General features: G+C 31.5%; 1 protein-coding gene across 1 annotated transcript in view; it reads left to right on the top strand.

Annotated features, from left to right (window-relative positions):
- The window catches only part of LOC149784909 (uncharacterized), a 93,721-nt gene extending 74,232 nt beyond the window's left edge, over positions 1–19,489 (top strand). Inside the window, exons 2-4 of the mRNA XM_089931157.1 lie at positions 7,539–7,685; positions 14,779–14,913; positions 17,936–19,489. Of these exons, the coding sequence (XP_089787283.1) occupies positions 7,541–7,685; positions 14,779–14,913; positions 17,936–18,009 (354 nt within the window). The 5' untranslated portion in view covers positions 7,539–7,540 and the 3' untranslated portion in view covers positions 18,010–19,489. The remainder of the gene's footprint in view (positions 1–7,538; positions 7,686–14,778; positions 14,914–17,935) is intronic.
- The last annotated feature ends 1,511 nt before the right edge of the window (positions 19,490–21,000 follow it).

Below are 21,000 nucleotides of genomic sequence, written 5' to 3'. Positions count from 1 at the left end.
AGTGTATCGGCTTTCAACCTGTGAGACAGTTATCTTGATGTTAACTCAGTTAAGAAGATTTTTAATGATACAGCATCAAAGAAGAACTTGAAATGTTTAAAATAATGTGGTTTGCATAACATACTTTTACTTTATTTATAAGATATTTTTACTCTAAATTTATATTTTATGTCCTTCAAAGAATTTTTATATTTTACCGTTTTATTTATTTTCTTACAGCACTGTATTTTTTACGTTTATTTGAAATTGTATTTTCTTCATAAAGTTTATCTTAATTTTACCCCTATAGTTTGGGAACAGAATCATTTACCTCCACTATATCGATAGAACTGTGCTGAAATTCAATTAAACCATATACATACAAACTAATGTTTAGGTACAATGAAACTTTGTTACAGTTAGTAATAAGTACAATCGTACATAGCAATATCTGCCGATCCACGAATTTAATTCAAAGAAAAGCACAAGGTAATATTTTTTATTTTTAGTTATGTTTAAGACGTTATTTATTATTCTTGTTCTATCGAAGTGACAGTGTCGGACATCTGTTGATAATGCCTCATAATTCTCAATTATTTACAGGCTATTTCTGTTTTAAGGTCCAAAATAGGTTAGTTTGTTTTAGAACAAGGAAAATCTCAGCCAGCCCAAAGTAAAATAAAATTTCACATATTTTTTCTTTTGCAAAAAACAATTTTGTTATCTGGGTTGTCATCAATTTGTAATTTTGGAGACATAATTAGAAACTTTAAGATACGATCATTACAGAATTAACTAAAATTCCTGTTTCTTACCAGGAAATAGTCTAGAAATACCGTATATTACAATTTCTTTCCAAATATTGTTTTGCATATTTCCAGTTTTCGGAAAAAGCTTGGTGTTTTATTTTTCGGGAAAACATTATTTTCTGTTTCTTATTAATAAAATCTAGCCAATTGAAATTTGTGAGCTTTAAAAATAGATAGTTAAAAACAAAACTTTTTCAGCGTAACGGTGAATCAAAGCGTATTGGATGAATCAACAGAGTCTGTGTTAGAATCATCAATAACATTGATTGTTATCACTACAATAACTTCCGCATCTGGTGGAAGGTTTGGCTTGGTGTTTGGTTATACGAATTTGTAGCGGGCCGTTACTGATAAAAATCTGGCGCTCATACAGGCCCAAATTTTCGAAGGATTTGATGGATTCAAGAGATAACAGCTGATGGTGAAGGTTATAGTAACCATTACACTTTCTGACTTGTGCCTACGCAAGAAAGATCACTGAAGTAATTATAAGGCTTTTTTTATTTTTATGGGCGCGATAATTCATGATTATTGGTTCCTTCCCTAGAAAATTTCATGACAAAATAATGTCATTAGAATGAATAACTTAATTACAATATAAAAACTGTCATAAGGTAAAACAAAAGACATAATACAAGTATAAAAAATAATTAAAAATAGAAGCAAAACAGAAAGAAAGACAGATTATTTAAAGCTGTAATTGTACATGACTACATGAATAATATTCCCCCCGATAAAATGATGATTGTATATATATATATATATATATATATATATATATATATATATATATATATATATATATAAACGCGATCAAAATCGTGTCTGGGAATACTATATATATATATATATATATATATATATATATATATATATATATATATATATATATATATATATATGCTGGTGCGCTTAAAATAATATAGTAATATATATTTATGTGATCATATTGTTTGATATACATGATGTTTTGAAAAGTGCACTTCGAATTTTTCTGCATAAGTAAAGTGGTATAAGACAAAACTACAAAAAAAGTATGACGCTATTTGGCGCTCTTTGGCAAAATACGTAAATGTATTTCATGAAAATAGGATGACAATTGTAATCCTAAAGGCATAACGCATTTTCTTTTCTTGTCGGCTTCTTGTAAGACAACATGAGTAAAGAAAGGAAATACAGTAAATAAACAGCAGCCAGACTGTTTAAAAGCGACCGCTGTTTCTGACTGACCGGTTCTACCATGATTTTTTAAGGTGTGAACAGTATAACCCTGATACCAATAATATAAAAACGCACAATTTCACAATGCTCAGCTTACCTGGAAGCATACAACTTTGTACCAAAATGGATGTGTATTGTTTCTGTTTCAGCCATCTATTCTAAGTTAGAAAAGTGACTTTCGACCAAGTCTGTAATAAAAAAGAATCTTGCAGCTAAATTTTGACAGACTTTTCCAATTCTTGAACGACTGAGCATATAACTTCATGTTGGTCATATATCTTTTTTCTGAAATTTGCTAGATTCTTAGGCAGAGTTGTCAATGTCAATGTTATTTAATATGAATGTTATGATTTTGCCATGTTCAATATATCTCTATGTACTATTGTTGATAAGTACTATTGCTAATCATCCCCATGATATTATCCATGTAAAAAGATGTTGATGGGAGATATCCTTATAGTTATACATTTTCTTTAGTGATAGTACACTAAAAAGACAGGATGACTTAGATAGAAATATACCATATCGTGTTTACAGATGGATAAAAGAACTTATTGAGAATCGAGAGTTTTTTTTTATTTTTCTTTCTCCTGTTGTCTACCCTACACTATGACTCCAAAATTTAAATAAAAATTGAATTTAGATTCAATTATTCCTTAAAATTCGATCACTAAACTTAGTTTAATTGGTGAGAAAAAAGTCACTAAATTTATTTTTAAATTTTAAACAAATCATCTAGATAATGTGTTTATTTGCTTAATAAATATATTTGGCTTATTTTTCACTACCATATATCCATATAGAGAAGGAAGCAACAAATAGCTTGTATATAATGGCTTCAAATTTTTTCTTGAAGCTAAATAGATAATAGCTGAGCAAAATGTGTTTTTAGCGCACCTGTAAAGTCGTTACAATGTAATAACCATAGCAACACTCCAATGTAGAACAAATCTCACGTATTTATTTACTGGCTAACATTATATATGTAACGAGTGGTGTACAACGTTGTACTTACACGCATATATTTTAATCATCTTACGCGCGCGCGCGCGTATGTGTGTGTGTGTGTGTGTGTGTGTGTGTGTGTGTGTGAGAGAGAGAGAGAGTATCCGAAGGTGTATGTGAATATAATTTTTGCAATGGATGCCCAGAGTCAAACAGAAAAATACCTCTATTATGTTGAGAGACTGAGTGGGGTTATAAGTTTTCTGTTTCTGTTTAGAAATAATTTTAATTTTATTATTCACAGAGACAAAAGCGATTGTCGGGGAAAATTGATTTTCTCTTCGATACATTAGATGATATGCAGAGATTTACGCTAATCAATTTATACGGTCGTAATTATGATGAGGGTTTCTTTTGAAATTTAAAATAGTACTTTGTAAACTTGGACAATTACTCTGTTATTATTTGTGGCGACTGTTGTTCGAGGCATGGAGCTTGACGTTGGTAATATTGTTTATGATAAACACTCCAAACAGCAGTCCAGGACATCAAGAATTAACAGGAGTTACTAGATCCAAGAAGAACCTGACAGTAGAATATGTACTCTAAAGCAGGCAAACTCCGTGAAACATTAGACTGGACTATTTCCATTCTCTGAGGACATGTTTTAGAAGTGTATGATCTCATATATCATCCTTGGCTATGAAGCAGCTCATTCGAAGATAACACTAAAATTGTCTCTATCTGTATTACCTAGAGGTTCTGGTTACTGTAAATGCAATTCCAAGTCATTTAAGCAAAATGAATATATTTATTTTGCAAGCAAATTGTAGAGCCATCTCAGTAGAAGAATACTATTGTGAAAGTGATAAGAAAGCCCCACTACCGATGGAACTAATACGTAATGATCAATTGATTTTTGTAATCCTTAATATGATTATAAGAGTAGAATCATTCACAAGCGAAGCAAAACAGGAGAAACAAATTTTCAAGCAAATTGAAGATGGAATACATACCTTAAACAATTTAGTGAATAAAAATAATAACCCCACTATTATGAAAGAAATGAACAAAACAAGCAGATGGAGAAGAAATGGGGAAAAGGATAGAATGTTTAATGTTAAGATCAAAAGAAATGCGGCATGTGTCTGGCGAAAAAATTCAAAATATTTCCTTAATCTTGTAAAGAGAAATTATACAAACAAAGCTATAAAACAATTAATTACGGAAGATGGAACAAGGGTAATAAGTCAAAACTATATAGTAGATCAACAGAAATATATTTTTTTAAAAAGTATACAAAGGTAAAAACAATTTTAATATGTTAACACAGTTTTTTTTAACCATGATATAAATCTGTATAAACGCATGTATGAAAATTGAAAATAGCTCTGATTACAAATGGATTTACAGTTGAATTCTAAAAATTCTTTTGACAGATCTGTGCATTTTTTCTTTAGGTCTCTAAATGCTGGATACGATATGCAACACGTTTTAGAATTTCATATTTATAAAAATGAAGATCAATCGCACCACTTAATCAGGATTACAAGATTGTTTTGGCACATATTGGTAATAAGGTCAAGAAAGTATTCTCTTTTGTCATTAGTGACTGTCAAAAGGAATCTTAGGAACGGAGATTTACTGACGAAAATGCAAGAATTATTTATGATCTGATTAATTACTTTGACGAAAAATACGAAACTTGGTCTTCTTCTATAGGTAAACTTTGAAAAAGATTTCGTTTCGATTGCATGAGACATTTTAGAAACTGCTATTTAATCTTTTAGCTTTGGAGAATCCATGTGTCACTGAATTAGGGTATTTTGCAATCAATAAAAATGTTTGTGTCATTAAGATGTATCGCTAATAATTGACGTTTATAACCATATTTTAATTTGGAGAGAAGTTGCCGACAGGGAGACCCTTCAGCACCATATTTATTTATAATAGGAAATGAACTTCTTGCAATATAACAAAACAAGAACACAAATATTTCAGGCATTTTATAGACTGACATATAATTCAAGTTAGGTCGGTACGCTGTTGATGTTTTTTTTGATCATTATATAATTCTAAATTGTTCTTGAAGACTACTATCCAGATTTTGAATGAATTGCCTAGCTATCAGGTCCGTACTGTAATGTTTTTGAATCAAACGCTATTTATAATTTTAAAAAAAAATCATACTAAAATATATGTCTAGAAATTGATATTAGTTGGTCATCATCCCCATTTCGATTAGTGGGAGTAGATTTATCTTTGGACTTGGAGGATACGGAAAAATTAATTATTTAACTAAATTATAAGAAGTAAAGAAACTACTGTACGGCAGAATTACACCAAAATATCTCCATATAGGAATAACAACCATGCTATTTATTTTCTAATTTGCTTGCAAAATTTATTGTATACTGATTGTGATCATCAATAATCCTATATTCCACATATTATAAAAATGTGTTGCATCATATATAAACGCCATAAAAATATGTCGCCAATGTGAATAGCAGAACAGACAATTTTAAGAAAAAGTGGACCGTATTGTTAACTTTTGTTACGTGATTGTTGTTTTAAAAGCTGTTATATATTTTGTATTACTTTCGTTGTTTTTCTAACAACAAAACATTATTACATTTAAAAAAAGCAAGACAAGAAAATAGCAAAAAACAAATAGGTAATTTAATTACACCTTGGGGGATGTATATGAGTGTGTCGCTTTGTACACTATTTGTGAATGTGTGTGTTTGCATGAGTGTGTGGTGTTTAAGTACAAGAAAATTATAACTGAAAAGAGATGAAATTTAGAATCAGTATTAATAACGATGTCCCATATACCAGTTCACGTGGTGATGTAGAAGAACATGGAAAATTCTGACAACTTATGTACAATAACAAAAGAAAATAAGAACTGAATGGGGATGAAATTTAGAATCAGGATTGATAACGATTATGAAACAGTTTGTCATAAGTCTTTCAGTCTTAAATTCACAGTACACGCTAAAAGACAAAATGTTTAAACTTTGTTTATAAAAACAAATAGAAGGAAAGATTTCCGACCCTTCGAATGTGAGACATAATCACTTGAAGGATAGGTAAATGCAGCCATTTATTGCTAATGGACAAACTTGGTATCCTCGTTGGTTTACTTAGAAATATATATCGATTTTAAAGAAAATAGTATGTTCTATACTCGTACACCGGTGGAATAAGTCCTGCTTCTTGTTAGATGGTCTGCTACCATGATTGCTGAATTCCATCCACTTAAAGTTTGAGATAGGCACAAGGATTCAAAACAACTTCGAAATGACTGTCTGGATGCCTCTAAGAATATTACGATGTGTTATTATTGATTTATATTAGTTGTGTTAGCTATTAATCTGTCTGAATTAAGGTTTTAAGATGAAGTCTATGTTAAATGTAATTTTAAGTTGTAATTTATTGAATGACACTGTTTTTGTGCAATTCTTTTTATACATAATCTACTGAAGAATTTGTGTAGATGTTTAGCATGTACGTATTATGCGACCAGTAAATCAAAAGCTTTTGAACCAATCACGAATGTGTTTGATTTAAAAGCTCATTTTCTGATTGGCTGATGGTGGGAACTAAAATTTCAAACTCAGGCTCAAAGGTTTTGTGATCCACAAGTTGGTGTTCCATGCTTCTTAAATATTTATATTTGCGTCAGCGCTACATCTTAGTCAAGTTCACATGAGGTATTCGAGTGCTTCTGGATGTGACAAGATTTGAACTGCTACCTGTCACATGAATTTACAACGGGGACAGAGGATCGAACGTGAGAGATTAGACATTGATGTTCCTGCTCATTCAAAATTGATTGCTCCTGCTCATTCGTTTCTCCCATTATCATTGCATCTTGTGGGAAAGTAAGCTAAGAAAAATGGACATCTCTCCATTTCCTTGTTTGTTTGTGACATAAGCCCCTGTTTAATCGATCATTTCCGAATCTTAAAATTAATGCGATTTCACATATGCTCACATCCATCGCTGAAGCTCCTTTATCAATTTTCTTTGTGACAGTCGTTGTAACACATATGAAGTTCAGTTCACACAAATTAATTCTATTTCTTCCTCACAAAACTCCTTTAGAAAGTATGACCGATCAATATGATACGGAAGACAGTTTGCCATATATATATATATATATATATATATATATATATATATATATATATATATATATATATATATATATATATATATATATATATATATATATACACATACATACATACATATATATATATATATATATATATATATATATATATATATATATATATATATATATATATATATATATATATATATATATATATATATATATATATATATATATATATATATATGTATATATATATGTATATATATATATATATATATATATATATATATATATATATATATATATATATATATATATATATATATATATATATATATATATATATATATGTATGTATGTATGTATGTGTATATATATATATATATGTATGTATGTATGTGTATATATATATATGGCAAACTGTCTTCCGTAACAACTGCTCGTGTTCTTTTCAGATATGCACAAGACTGTACTTTTTTATTGGCTGTACGTCTTTCTGTCGTCCGTCTTGGCCGTATCGGGATATTATCCGCCAATAATGAATACTTTGAGAGGTGTCAGAAGTTCCTTGCCTTTTAGTGATTTACAAGATTCTGTATCAGGTACGTTACACTTTCTTATATATATTTATTTATTCCAGTTTTAATGAGGCTGTACAGTTGGCATTCTGACATTCTCACACGAAGACCTGTACAGTAGGCATTCTGCCATTCTCACACGAAGGCCTGTACAGTTGGCATTCTGCCATTCTCACACGAAGGCCTGTACAGTTAGCATTCTGACATTCTCACATGAAGGCGTGTACAGTTGGCATTCTGCCATTCTCACACGAAGGCCTGTACAGTTAGCATTCTGACATTCTCACATGAAGGCGTGTACATCTGACTTTCTGCCATTCTCACACGAAGGCCTGTACAGTTGGCATTCTGCCATTCTCACACGAAGGCCTGTACATTTGGCATTCTGACATTCTCACATGAAGGTATGTACAGTTGGCATTCTGACATTCTCACATGAAGGCGTGTACATCTGACTTTCTGCCATTTTCACATGAGAGCCTGTACATTTTGGCGTTCTGCCATTCTCGCATAAAGACCTCAACATGTATCATATTAAAACAAAAGCGAAACAACTTTAATAGATACAAAATTAATGATGCAAAAGAGATATTAAATTACGAAAAACAAAACATATTAATTGCTATATCCTTTAACAGGGATATTATTTTAAGCACACATCCACCCACCTCCCACACATAAACACACACTTCGTCACACGATTACGCGCTTTTCAACATAACAAGCCAAGTAATTATACTATGCATCATTTCAACCAAAGCTAGATTCTAAAAGCAGTTTTAAATGAATAAAGAATTATCTACATATAAGAGTTCCATACAACAGCACTAAATTACTGTCACAAATAATTTATGCTGAAAATCAGTATGGTTACGACTTGATTCTTATGTCGGTATTTCGAAACAATTGAATGAAATTAATTTCTAGTTAACTGAGTCTGGTTAACTAAGTGTATGTTTATACCCTCTTGTCCATGATAATATCTGAAATGTAATTTAATATAATGTTAATGTTATAATAATGTTTGTAAGTGTATGTCATTTATGAGCGCATGGAGATTTTTGTTTGTTTTGTATTTTTCGCGTTACTGTTGTTGGCATTCCCTAGGTAGAAAAATGTAATATTATGTGGAACAATATTTAACACAAGCCATTTAAACTGATCTGGAATTCGATACGGATATTTAATCTTGGTTTCCGTATCACACACACATACCGGATATTTAATCTTGGTTTCCGTATCACACACACATACCGGATATTTAATCTTGGTTTCCGTATCACACACACATACCGGATAGTATTATGCGGCGTTTCATTAGGCCTCAACTTCGAGTTATCCACTCAAAAGAAAACATATATGAACTTTTCAAGAAAGCATTAGCATTCGTGTGACAATTGCAAAATGTATGGAAAAAGGGGTATTTACCGAATTTTGCTTTTTAGCATTTTCGGAATTGATATTGTTGTCATATTTGTAAGCTCCTCACTTGTGAAAGCAATAATCGGTTTGAATTGTGACGTTGATCTTTCATTTTGGTTATACGATATGATGGCGGTCAGATGAAAGTGAGTCGAAAGTTTGGTAAATATCAATAAGTTCGATTTAATTTTAATATAATTTAATTTCATGTTTTTAAAAAGCAATTATTTAGTGATTTTGCCGTAGTGAAAGCGGTACGTCCTAGAGTATGTGGAACAAATTTGAAATTGATATAAACTTGTTCTTTGTGTATCGCCATAATTTGAATTCATCTTAATTATATATTATCTATTCTAATATTGCTGTTCTGTGTAATTTTTGATTTTCAATGTACCAAAGGAAACTTTACTGTAATTTTGATCGGAGGACCCTTGTAGTGGCGAAAGGCGAAATGTGATCGAGCGGCGTAACAACTAGATCCTTCACGGGAACTATCGTAGCTAAAACAATCGACACCAATGTTTGAAATTAGTAGGCAATATGTTTAAAACTGTTCAGTGGAGTTAAATAAAACATTGGTATATATTTCCATTCACCATAATCATTGAAAGCACATTTTAAAATTAGAGTTCGTTTTTCCTTTAATGCATCGCGTTCATTAGCACGTGTCTCCAACAGTCGTACTACAGACAAAAGCATATCCTCCACCCCACCACTGAAAACCGAATCCAGTGAATGTCTTGTCGTTCGACATTATGCAAGATATATCGCTGAAAAATATGCCACAAAACGCACCCCAGACAAACTTTACAGTCATTAATCCTCTGTTTACAAATTCTTTTGACCACTTTTAACAGATGTCAAATGTCATCGGGATATTTGGAAATGGAAGAATATTGATTGCGTACTCTAACGTGAAATTTTATTACCCACCAAATAGCCAGGTCCTAGCTATTATTAGCTTCGGCCAGTAAAGAATTCATTGCATGCTCTAACGCACCACAAAATGTCAGGATCCTATAATGATGTTTTTGTCACTTTTATTCTCAACGAACTTTAAATTATTCCGAATAGTGGAATAAGTCAATGAGATACTCGTAAAAAGTGGCATAATTACATCAGATACCCGGACGTTCGTTTCCAGCCAAAACACCAATCAAGCCCCGCGCTTCTCGTCCGGGGTCGACGTTTGTATGTTAATGGAATATTAAATGACTATTCCCATTAAGCGAATCATCAAAACACTTGCTTTAAAACGATTTATGCCATGTAACCTCTGGTATCAGGAAATGCTGTTGAATTTGATCGTCCTGAAAGGAATCGGAAGCGTGGGATGTAATGATTTTACATTGGAAATTGAGAAACGATCTGCAATAAAAGTTATTTTCAAAGTATACCCTTTCCACGTAATCCATTCCCATGTCTGCTGTGAAGTATCGGAAACGTGTCAAATTGTTCGGGAATAAACTTAAACAAGCTAGAGATATCACTCGCTCGAATACACGCGAAGCACTTTGCTTTTGTTTTCTTTTTTATACAACACTTTTTTCTGTCTTTATAAAACGTTTGAAATTTCGTTTGTTTTACATGTGCTACAGTTCATTGTAGTCGAAGTCGGAAAACAAGTGTATTGGTTATAACATCGATACGAGCGTGTAACAAAATTAATCTTTGCATCTAAATATTGTAATATCTATCACACTGTATGATGGAAAAATATAAGAAATAGGCAATGCAAGAACAATCAGCGTACTCAACCAATCACGAAGCAAAGTAAACAACGATGAGAACGAAGACATATTAAAATGTAACAAAATCAGTCACGAAGAAGTCATCAATAAACAGTATAATCATTTTCAAATACGTAGTTGGTACTTATTAAGATTCGTACATGCTTTAACCAGGTGGAGACTCATGCAAATACAGTTATTACACGTATACAACAAAACACAATATGAATACAATTCCAATTAATCTAAAAACCTGATTGACACAGTTGAAATGACCAGACACAGGTATAGAGCAATACGAAAAAACTAGACTTTTACACAGCAAGTTTAGATCTACAGTGAAGCAATTTTGAACCCTACAGTGTTGAATGTTCCGTCTGATGATCTTGTAATTCAATTCGATCCAAAACTCAAAACCAACAAAGTGAGATTTTAACAGAACTGAAACTGTAATGCGTATGAATAAATACAAAACTTTAAACAATAGACCATATATATATAATTATCAGAATGTGTTAGGAAATACGAAATTGAATAATTGTTTAAAACATACAAAGACTACTGTTTTATGCGTTGGAATACATTTCTTAAACGAAATTAAAAGGACATCAAAGTACAATTTTAAAAATACGCCAGTTGGTAATAATAATAATAATAATAATAATCTTAGAAGGATAACACATGTGGTCATGACTGACCCATATACCATGCGGTCCTCAATTTATTTAAATGGTTATGATAAAAAATACATACAAAATGCAAATCGAAGACATATGCAAATGAAAGTTTGGGATTTATTGGGTTTAACATACATAGCGACCAGTATATTTTGTTCGATCAGAACCCGGAAGGACACTGGGAAGGACCACCGACAAACGTGAGAGTACTGTCAAGCTTTCTCACAAACCCACTTTGACTGAACCGAGATTCGATCTCACGCGGACCAAAGTGAGATGTGCGAGTGATCTACACAGACGAGTGCCTTACACCGCTCTGTCTACCTCAAGTCATTTGTAACGACTTATGAGCCAAATGTTTGCAGAGATATACAGAGTACATTCAGAAACTTTGTATCGTTTAGAAAGGATTGAGAGACTTGAGTATAACGAATAAAACACACAAATGCTAAAGCAATGAATTTCACGGAGGAGAATAAGAGTCATTTTAAACCAAGAAACATTTGCCACGTTTGAGAGAAAGCTAACGACTGCATCATAAACATCAAATATGCAAACTCCATCATCTTTGTCATTCATAATTTTTCAGGTTTTAATTCGCAACTGTTTATCGACGAGCTGCTGGCAAATCCAAACCCTGACAATCATGTTAAACTTATCACAGATTCAAAGTACCTAAATTTGACAAGGTCTACGTAGATAACATGTTCAAACAGAAAGGAAATAAATTACCGTAAAAGAATGATGAAATTCAATGATAATTATCGTTTCATAAGTCAACCTCTTTTAAGCTAGCAGAATTTCTATGAAGACAAACGTTGCATATACAGACAGTTGCCCACACGGGTTTATCAAAAGCTCTCATTGGTTTAACGAGAGTCATACCACTGATACAAAAGTTTTACTGTTGGTATATCAAATTGCCGTTACTAATACGATAGAAAACAACTGCTAAAACATTAAGTCGGTAAATAATACGCATAATACTAAAAGCATTGCAAACAGTTGACCAATAATTGGTACAAATTAAACATGAGAAATAAAATTATTAACTTCACAAAACCGATATATGGTGGATTTTCAGTGTTTGAGGTATTTAAGTGGTTGACTCAAAAAAAAAAATGTCGACGATCGATCAAAATGTATTTGTTATGAATCAGTGTTGAAACAGTTAAGTTCAAAGACATGACGCACAAAGTATCAGTTACTCCATACGAGTGACTATGCCAAGAATAACATTCATAGAATTCCTCAAATATGCAAAAGAAATACATGGTTTATTCAAGGACGAATTAAACAGTGCTTGAGTTAAAGAGATTGCACAACCTAGATAAACAAAGCCACATTAATTAATTTTAAACATAGACAATGATGAGACAAGATAAGTTAGGAATACATACAAAATACATGAACAAAATAATTTATGATTCGAGATGAAGAAAGATTGTTTGCTTGGCCATGAAGATAACTATAAACACATATCATTGATTAGATCGTTCAATCACAACGCGCTACAAATTAAACCTGTAGCAAACGGGTTTGGTTGATTACGTCAACACAGTACCTATTGGGTATACGGAAAAGGATTGTTAACGAACTAAAATTTTAAATTGGACAAATGCCAACTACATACAATTCAACAAGAAATTCAATCTCCCGTAATGGCGTTTATTCCGTTTATAATCCAGATAACTTTCCCCAATATCGTTGTTGATTTTCTGAGTTTGCACGGAGCTCGAGAAGAATAGAAATGCTAGTATGTTGGATGGTTTACTAATGTCTCAGTGGACACTTATTAAAAGTTCATGCGAGAATTTAGTATACCCATACAATTAAAATGTTACAAAATTAGTCATTCGACATTCAGAAGACGTTAAAACAATGAACGTATATTCATCGATCGATCGATCGATCGATCGAGAGAGAGAGAATTACACTTTACTTTCATTCCGCAAGAAAAGGCAAGAGAAGTTATTAGAGAAAACACGAAAATTATTTCTTGATATATACCGAGAAATGCATGAAGAAAATCAAATCCTCTTGGGAATGCCAAAATTTAATAGCTGAACATAATCATCTCTTTTGCTATGCAAATTAAGAAAAATGATAGCGAGGAGCTTTGTATGGTTCATCGTCGTTGTCCCTAAGGTACTAGCCTTCATCGTTATTCAAGGACAGAACTTTATGCATATCTTCGTTCTCCTAAAGAGAATAACCTTCCTGACGATCAACGACAACATCTTTCATGTAAAAATTAGAATTACCCATAGCTTTTCTTGCGCTTGTTACTGAGGAACTGGTTATGTGTGTATGTATGTATGTATGTATGTATGTATGCATGTATGTATGTATGTATGTATGTATGTATGTATGTATGTATGTATGTATGTATGTATGCATGTACGTATGTATGCATCTATGTATGTATGTATGTATGTATGTATGTATGTATGTATGTATGTGTGTGTGTGTCGGTGTGTGTGTGTATGTATGTACGCATGTATGTATGTATGTATGTATGTATGTATGTATGTATGTATGTATGTATGTATGTATGTATGTATGTATGTATAAGAGAGAGGTGAGGGAGGGAAAGAAACCCGATTCCAGACTATTCAAAACTTCTAAAATTACATTTTTGTTTTTATGTTTTCGTTTTAAGAAAAAGAATAGTAAAATCACATGTAATGGGGAAATTAAATATATTCGTTTTTGAATAGTTAACGGAGACACTTATGTACCAGTGATGGTAGCACACTAAACCTTTATAAAAAGCTAAAATTTACCTCCATCCATCATTTGCTTTTGCTGATCAGGATGTTTCTGTTCAATTACGAGATAGGTTACAAAACTCTGACGAGAATAGGAGAACTAAGTCTTATGTCAAGAATCGAACACTATACATATGCCACTAAATGCAGATACACGTACCAGTAGATGGGAAGGTTTCTATTAAACACATATCACCAGACTTATTTTAAATGAGTAAAATGATGAAACTGGTACAATAAAACCGTACAAATTTATAAAAAGAAAATAATTTTTTAATATGCTTGTAGGAACTTTTTATTAATCTGAAATTTTGAACAAGTCCAATATATTGTTTGTATTACTCTAAAATGTAGAACATGTATTTGTTTTTAAATATTACTTTCCTAGATTGCAGATACAATGATCGATAGAGGTATGCATTTTGACATTGTTGTAATTTTCCGTCAGTCCATCTATCTTATACCCTAAAAGAATAAACAGTACATTTTGTTATATCTCAGTTTATTACCCTTTCAGATCCTGATGACGTCACATGGCGGAAACGAAGTAACGGGTATAATGACTTTACAAAAATGTTGTCAATACATGCCGTGAAGCATAAAAACGATATAGCTTTTGTTGAAAGGATGTTTCGTTTATTCGATTTAAACGGTAAGTTCCATTGAACTTCATGTTTCAGAAAATAACATTTACTTGTTACTTGCCTGAAACAAGTATTTGATCAATTTTAATTTGTGAATTTATCTATCACACAGTTTGCCTCTGTAGAATTTTTATTGTCATAACAAGAAAGATATTGCTGATACTTTCATACTGCTCTAGTATCAGAGATACTATTCTTACTTTCATATAGTTCCAGGATTAGGAATAGTATTCATACTTTCATACAACTCTAGTATCATAGATACTATTCTTACTTTCATATAGTTCCAGGATTAGGAATAGTATTCATACTTTCATACAACTCTGGTATCATAGATACTATTCTTACTTTCATACAGTTCCAGCATGAGGAATATTATTCATACTTTCATACTGCTCTAGTATCAGAGATTATATTCTTACTTTCATACAGTTCCAGCATTAGGAATATTATTCATACTTTCATACTGCTCTAGTATCAGAGATTATATTCTTACTTTCATACAGTTCCAGCATTAGGAATAGTATTCATACTTTCATACAACTCTAGTATCATAGATACTATTCTTACTTTCATACAGTTCCAGCATTAGGAATAGTATTCATACTTTCATACAACTCTAGTATCATAGATACTATTCTTACTTTCATACTGTTCCAGCATTAGGAATATTATTCATACTTTCATACTGCTCAAGTGCTCGAGCTTGTGTTCATACTTTCATACTGCTGTAGTACTAAAGACAATATTTGTGCTATCATACTGCTCCAGTACTAAATATTGTATTCCTGGTTTCGTACTGCTCTGGTATAACAAACAGTATTTGTACTAATAAACTGCTATATTTATAGAGATTGTATTTATGTTTCATACTGCTCTAGTATTAAAGACAATATTTATACTATCATAATGCTCTAATATTATATATTGCATTCTTACTGTCGTAATGTTTTAGCACTAGAGATATTATGCTTTCACACTGTTCTATTACTAGAAATATTAAAACATTCATACTGCTCTAGTACTAGAGATTTTATTCATACTGTCATAGTGTTTTTGTATTTAAAATGGCATTCATTTTTCATACTGCCATAGGACTAGAGATCATATTCAACAGTTCATACTCTCTAATATTATCTTCTTCACACCGTCAGCACATTTTAGTATTTAAATTTTATTAATATCACTAAATATAACTTAATAAATTTTCTTCTCACGACAAGACGATAACAAAGTCGTTGCGTACATCTTAAAAGAACTCTACAAGTTTCTCTCATTGACAAAATGTACAACTCCTCCCAGTTCTCTGTGTGCATGTGTGTGTGTTTGAGAGAGAGAGAGAGAGAGAGAGAGAGAGAGAGAGAGAGCTTCTTTGATACCCTTATGTCTACCAATCTATCTGTCTGGTTCTCTGTCACTAACGCAATGTTTCAAAATTATTGCAACAACAGTTCCAAAACAAACTATAGAGAACCGCCTGATACCGATTGCAAATGTTCCATACTTTCATCCTTTCTGAAATATACTGATCCTCTCATTAAAACAATAATTATTTTAAGCATGACTATCAAATGTCAAGGTCATATTCCCTCATGCTCTTCTTGGCAAGCTAACAAACAGACGACCTCGTCAGACAAATATAACTGACAAAGTGGACATGCAGAGCATCCGTCACTTGAATTTAGTGTTTTGAAGCTAGAAAATGACTTGCATTCTTCAAAATGCAGTGTAAATAATCAGGGACGAAATATACGAAGTTTCAGGAGAAAGGTTTGATTTTCAATTAATTATACCGTTTTCCAATGTATATAAATTAACAAAATTCAATTTGTCAAAATAAGTTAAATATCAATAGGCATTTAAAGTATTTGAAGAAAATGTATCGTTGAATGAAAGAAAGGCTTAATCGCCATTAGAAAGAAGAAAACTAATACTTTGATACTGATTGAAAAAAAACGATGTTGACTTAATTATAAAGTATACAGTTAAATGTATGTATATGCATAAAATTATCATAACAAGGAACAACCATCGAATATCAGGCATATCAGGTCTACATAAAAACATTATAGGACATACGGTACTAATTTATGGAAAAGTGGCAACCAGTCTGGAAATGGGTGAGCATACTATAGAGTGTATATGGGATTGGCTGGCCAGGATTGGTTGATAATATAAGTTACTGTTTTAGGAAAAAGAATCCTTTGAGAGCATATCCTTGTTGTAAGTGAAAAATATAGAGACACTGTTATATTGATGGCATTTCAGTCCTTTAACAGTCTTATGTTTTGAACGCTCATTACTAAAATTAGCACCTGACTCTTTTATGCAGATTTGAAAACATGTTTCAAACACATTTAAGTCAAGAAAATGTAACAGCTCATATCCATTTGTCTACACTGAAGCTGTCATCCAGGTTTCACATATAAGGATTGATCATGAACACTCAGAAATATAAATTTTTAATATTATGGTGTTTGCATAGGTTTCCTATGGGAACTGAATTAGTACCGTGAGTCCTATAGCCGACTCATCTAGTCTAGACTGTTTGTTATTGAAAAAAGTTATCCCTAGTAGGTCACGTTGCTATCACGTGTTGAGCAGCTAACGCTGTCTTGTTATGGCGGTTAGAGTTGATTTGTCCAATCAGAATAGTTAGAAAGGATTGTATGAGGACTAAATGATTGGACAAAAATGAGAATTGGTGAAATAGAGGTTCCTTTCGTGGTATGTATCTTTGTTTCATTTTACAATTGATAATGAGAGTATTTATACAAATGTAATTAGCGTAGACCAGTGTAAAGAAATGTGGTCATGCAAACTCGAGCTTCTGACACGGTGCTGCGAGAAATATGGCGTCAAAAGAAAAAAGGAAACGGGATGATACATGCAACACATATCATATAAATTATAATAGCTCTCAAAACTCTGATTGAAATTTGTTATAGATTTAGCTTTCTTTTCTGTCGATATTGTCAAGTCAGTAGCTATGTGATACGATGCCTAATATTAAACGTCTTCCATTTTCAGGAGATAATGTGATAGAACGAGTGGAATTCAAAGCTGTACTCCAGTTATTAGGAATCGTTAGTCATAACATTTAATCCTCCATTAAGACCTTCCATATATTTTATCTTCCACGTCGAACGCTTGCATACAGATCACGTTATTAAACTCCAGAACCTGACCTTGTAAGCAAATCTAAATTTAAATAGCCGCCGTATTAATGAGGTCAAGTGACTCCACAAAAAACAAGAAGAGATGGCCGATGGACGCTTACATAAGAAATGAACAATGGATGTGCCTGGGAGTTAGATTCACTAGAAAGCCATCTGGGAACTAGAGACGGGATATATGTTTTATTTATGGTGCTCTTATGTTTCATAATAGCGCATTTGGCAACCGTTAGCTTTAAAATTTCATTTTACGTTTTAAGTAAAATGAACTGGTACAATAGTATATAGGGCGGGTAATGGTTACTTAGTGATTACTCTTTTGCAGTCTTTTAACATTATTCTTTCATACTTTTCTTCTTGTTAAAGGAACTCAGTTTAATTCTTCTGGAAAGATTGTACCAATTAATGCACCGAGTCTATTGCCGTACAATTTTGTATGTGTTTGGATGTTGTACTCAGTTCCCTCCTGTTATGGAAAGGGAACCGCTCATGACAAGATAAATAGAAAGTTATAATTTTCTAGGATTTTAACGCTTAATTGACAGTTTTGGTTTGTATGTATCCCAAAGTAAACGACAAATAAGCACTGACCCCACCACACCCAGTTTAGTTCATTCTTAGCCGATTCCGCGGGTCAAGCATTTTTGCAATAATATTTCAAGAGATACAAAAATAAGTAGAATATTTGGAAAAAAGATTCACTAAAGTATTGCTTTTAAGTAATTGTATGTTTTGTAAGACTACATACAAGTATCTGTTTTCTTGGAAATACAGTCTTTTAATTATGCGGAAACTGCTGAAGTCGCTCTAGGGGAGAAATCACTTTAAATACCTCAACATGGATTTTGGGGTCAATGACGGATCTTAATTTCTTAATTAATCGTTGAACAGACATAATACTCTATCTTCATTCCGTTTTTTTTAAAAATATCTTTTTTATTTAAAAAGGGTCCAATTTATAATTATAGCATACATATACACAAAACGAGGACCCAATGGTCCAGAAATTATTCTCAGCACGTTTAAAAGCTTTTTCACAATGCAGATAAGACGCAATCGCCAACAAACTCGCATCATGCGATTTTCGATTCAGATTGGAACGAGAGAGAGAGAGAGAGAGGTCACTCTTTTTATTGAAAAGAGCAGCGGTGTAGTCTGCAAAATGTAATACTCTTTTATTGAAAATATCAGTGGTGAAAACTACTGCTGAGCTTTGGCAACATTCCTGAACAATATATTTTTAGCGGAAAAAATTCAGGAACCTAGAAGTTAAAGTAATAAAGTCGAGTAAAATGTATACTTGACTGGTTCTTCTTGCAGAAATTAAAAGAAGAAAAGACAAAAATACGATTTGCGAAATAAAATACTGACTTTCGTCGGTTTGAATTGTCAGTTGACATATATATGTGTATGTATATATATATATATATATATATATATATATATATATATATATATATATATATATATATATATATATATATATATATATATATATATATATATATATATATATATGTTATCTGTGGTTCATCGTGATGAATTACTATTCATATATTCATGGTGTTTCCTATTTATGAAGAATTCACTAATTGTTTTCTTACATTCATTTCAGTTCTCGTTTTCTATAATTAGGCCTGAAATATGACTAAATCTTAAATCTGGGCAAAGTTGTCTGTTGCTGTTAATATTTCGAGTTAAAGAAAAACAGTTTATATAACAATTCGTCACGATGTGCATATCACAATTTACCACGTATAGTTAAAAAATTTAGCCAAGCCTTTGTACCAAGCTTTTAGATTGATTAGACTTGCACCATGCAACGCAGAAAACAATACGTTATTAAGTTTATTACACCAGAAAGGAACTACTTTTGTATTCATGAGCTTCTCTTGTGTTCTTTTACAATATTTTTAAAGAATTCGTAAAATATGGTTTTTGGGTTTTCTTTGAATTATTTCTTGTGATTCGTTTTTTTTTTTTTAATTATGGCTATTGGTAATTATAAGAATTAAACCAGGTATTTTACAGCATAAAGTCATAAAGTTTTAAATTTGATTACATATTGTGTATGAACAGTCATCGCTTCGCTATTGCCTTTCGCTCGTAGTGTAATTCATTTCCAGGCCTCGTGACTTAATGAATAATAATACTACATTCATTTTTTTTTAGATAAAATTTCCAGAGAAGACAATAATTGATAAAGGAGAAATAAAGATGCTGTGAAACTATATTCCTTGTTAGGCTGATCATCGCAGTCTTTATTTGAAAGATATGCAGAATTATTTTCACATTCTTTCGTTAAAACTCTGCTCTTATTTGCACATTCATAAACTGTGAGAGAGGATGATGAGTTACGTGTGGTAATACTGTATGAAGTGGCAGTGGCATAGAAAAATGTGATATATTGTACAAAAAAATGCTATAAATATCATAATTACTTATCTAATACTATTTTCTTCAAAATAAAACATTGCAAAAATGTAAACATGTTGCATAATATTTACATTTCTTTGTTATATTTCCACTGTTGTTGTTTATGCTTTAATTTTTTATTTCAAATATTAAATTTTATGAATTTGTATTTTTATTAAAAGATATGCTCTCTTTAGTTATATATATATATATATATATATATATATATATATATATATATATATATATATATATATATATATATATATATATATATATAATATATACACTTACTTCTAAATGGTCAAATATATTTATTGTACTGCTTTTATCTATATAGTATAGTCAGTGTTAGCATTTAGAAATCTAGTAAATTGATTGAAAACACTATCAAATAATGTAGCATTTACATTTTATATTTTTATCACATCATTTGTGTGCTTTTTAATTTATTTTGTTCGTTCTATATGCAACACATACAGTAACACTTCTTTCGTCACAAAT

The sequence above is a fragment of the Sinohyriopsis cumingii genome, chromosome 13, assembly GCF_028554795.1.
Source record: "Sinohyriopsis cumingii isolate HCF-2022 chromosome 13, ASM2855479v2, whole genome shotgun sequence".
In the NCBI taxonomy this organism is placed as follows: Eukaryota; Metazoa; Mollusca; class Bivalvia; order Unionida; family Unionidae; genus Sinohyriopsis; species Sinohyriopsis cumingii.
The sequence above is the reverse complement of the archived record's forward strand: the minus strand, read 5'-3'. Positions and strand labels throughout refer to the sequence as shown.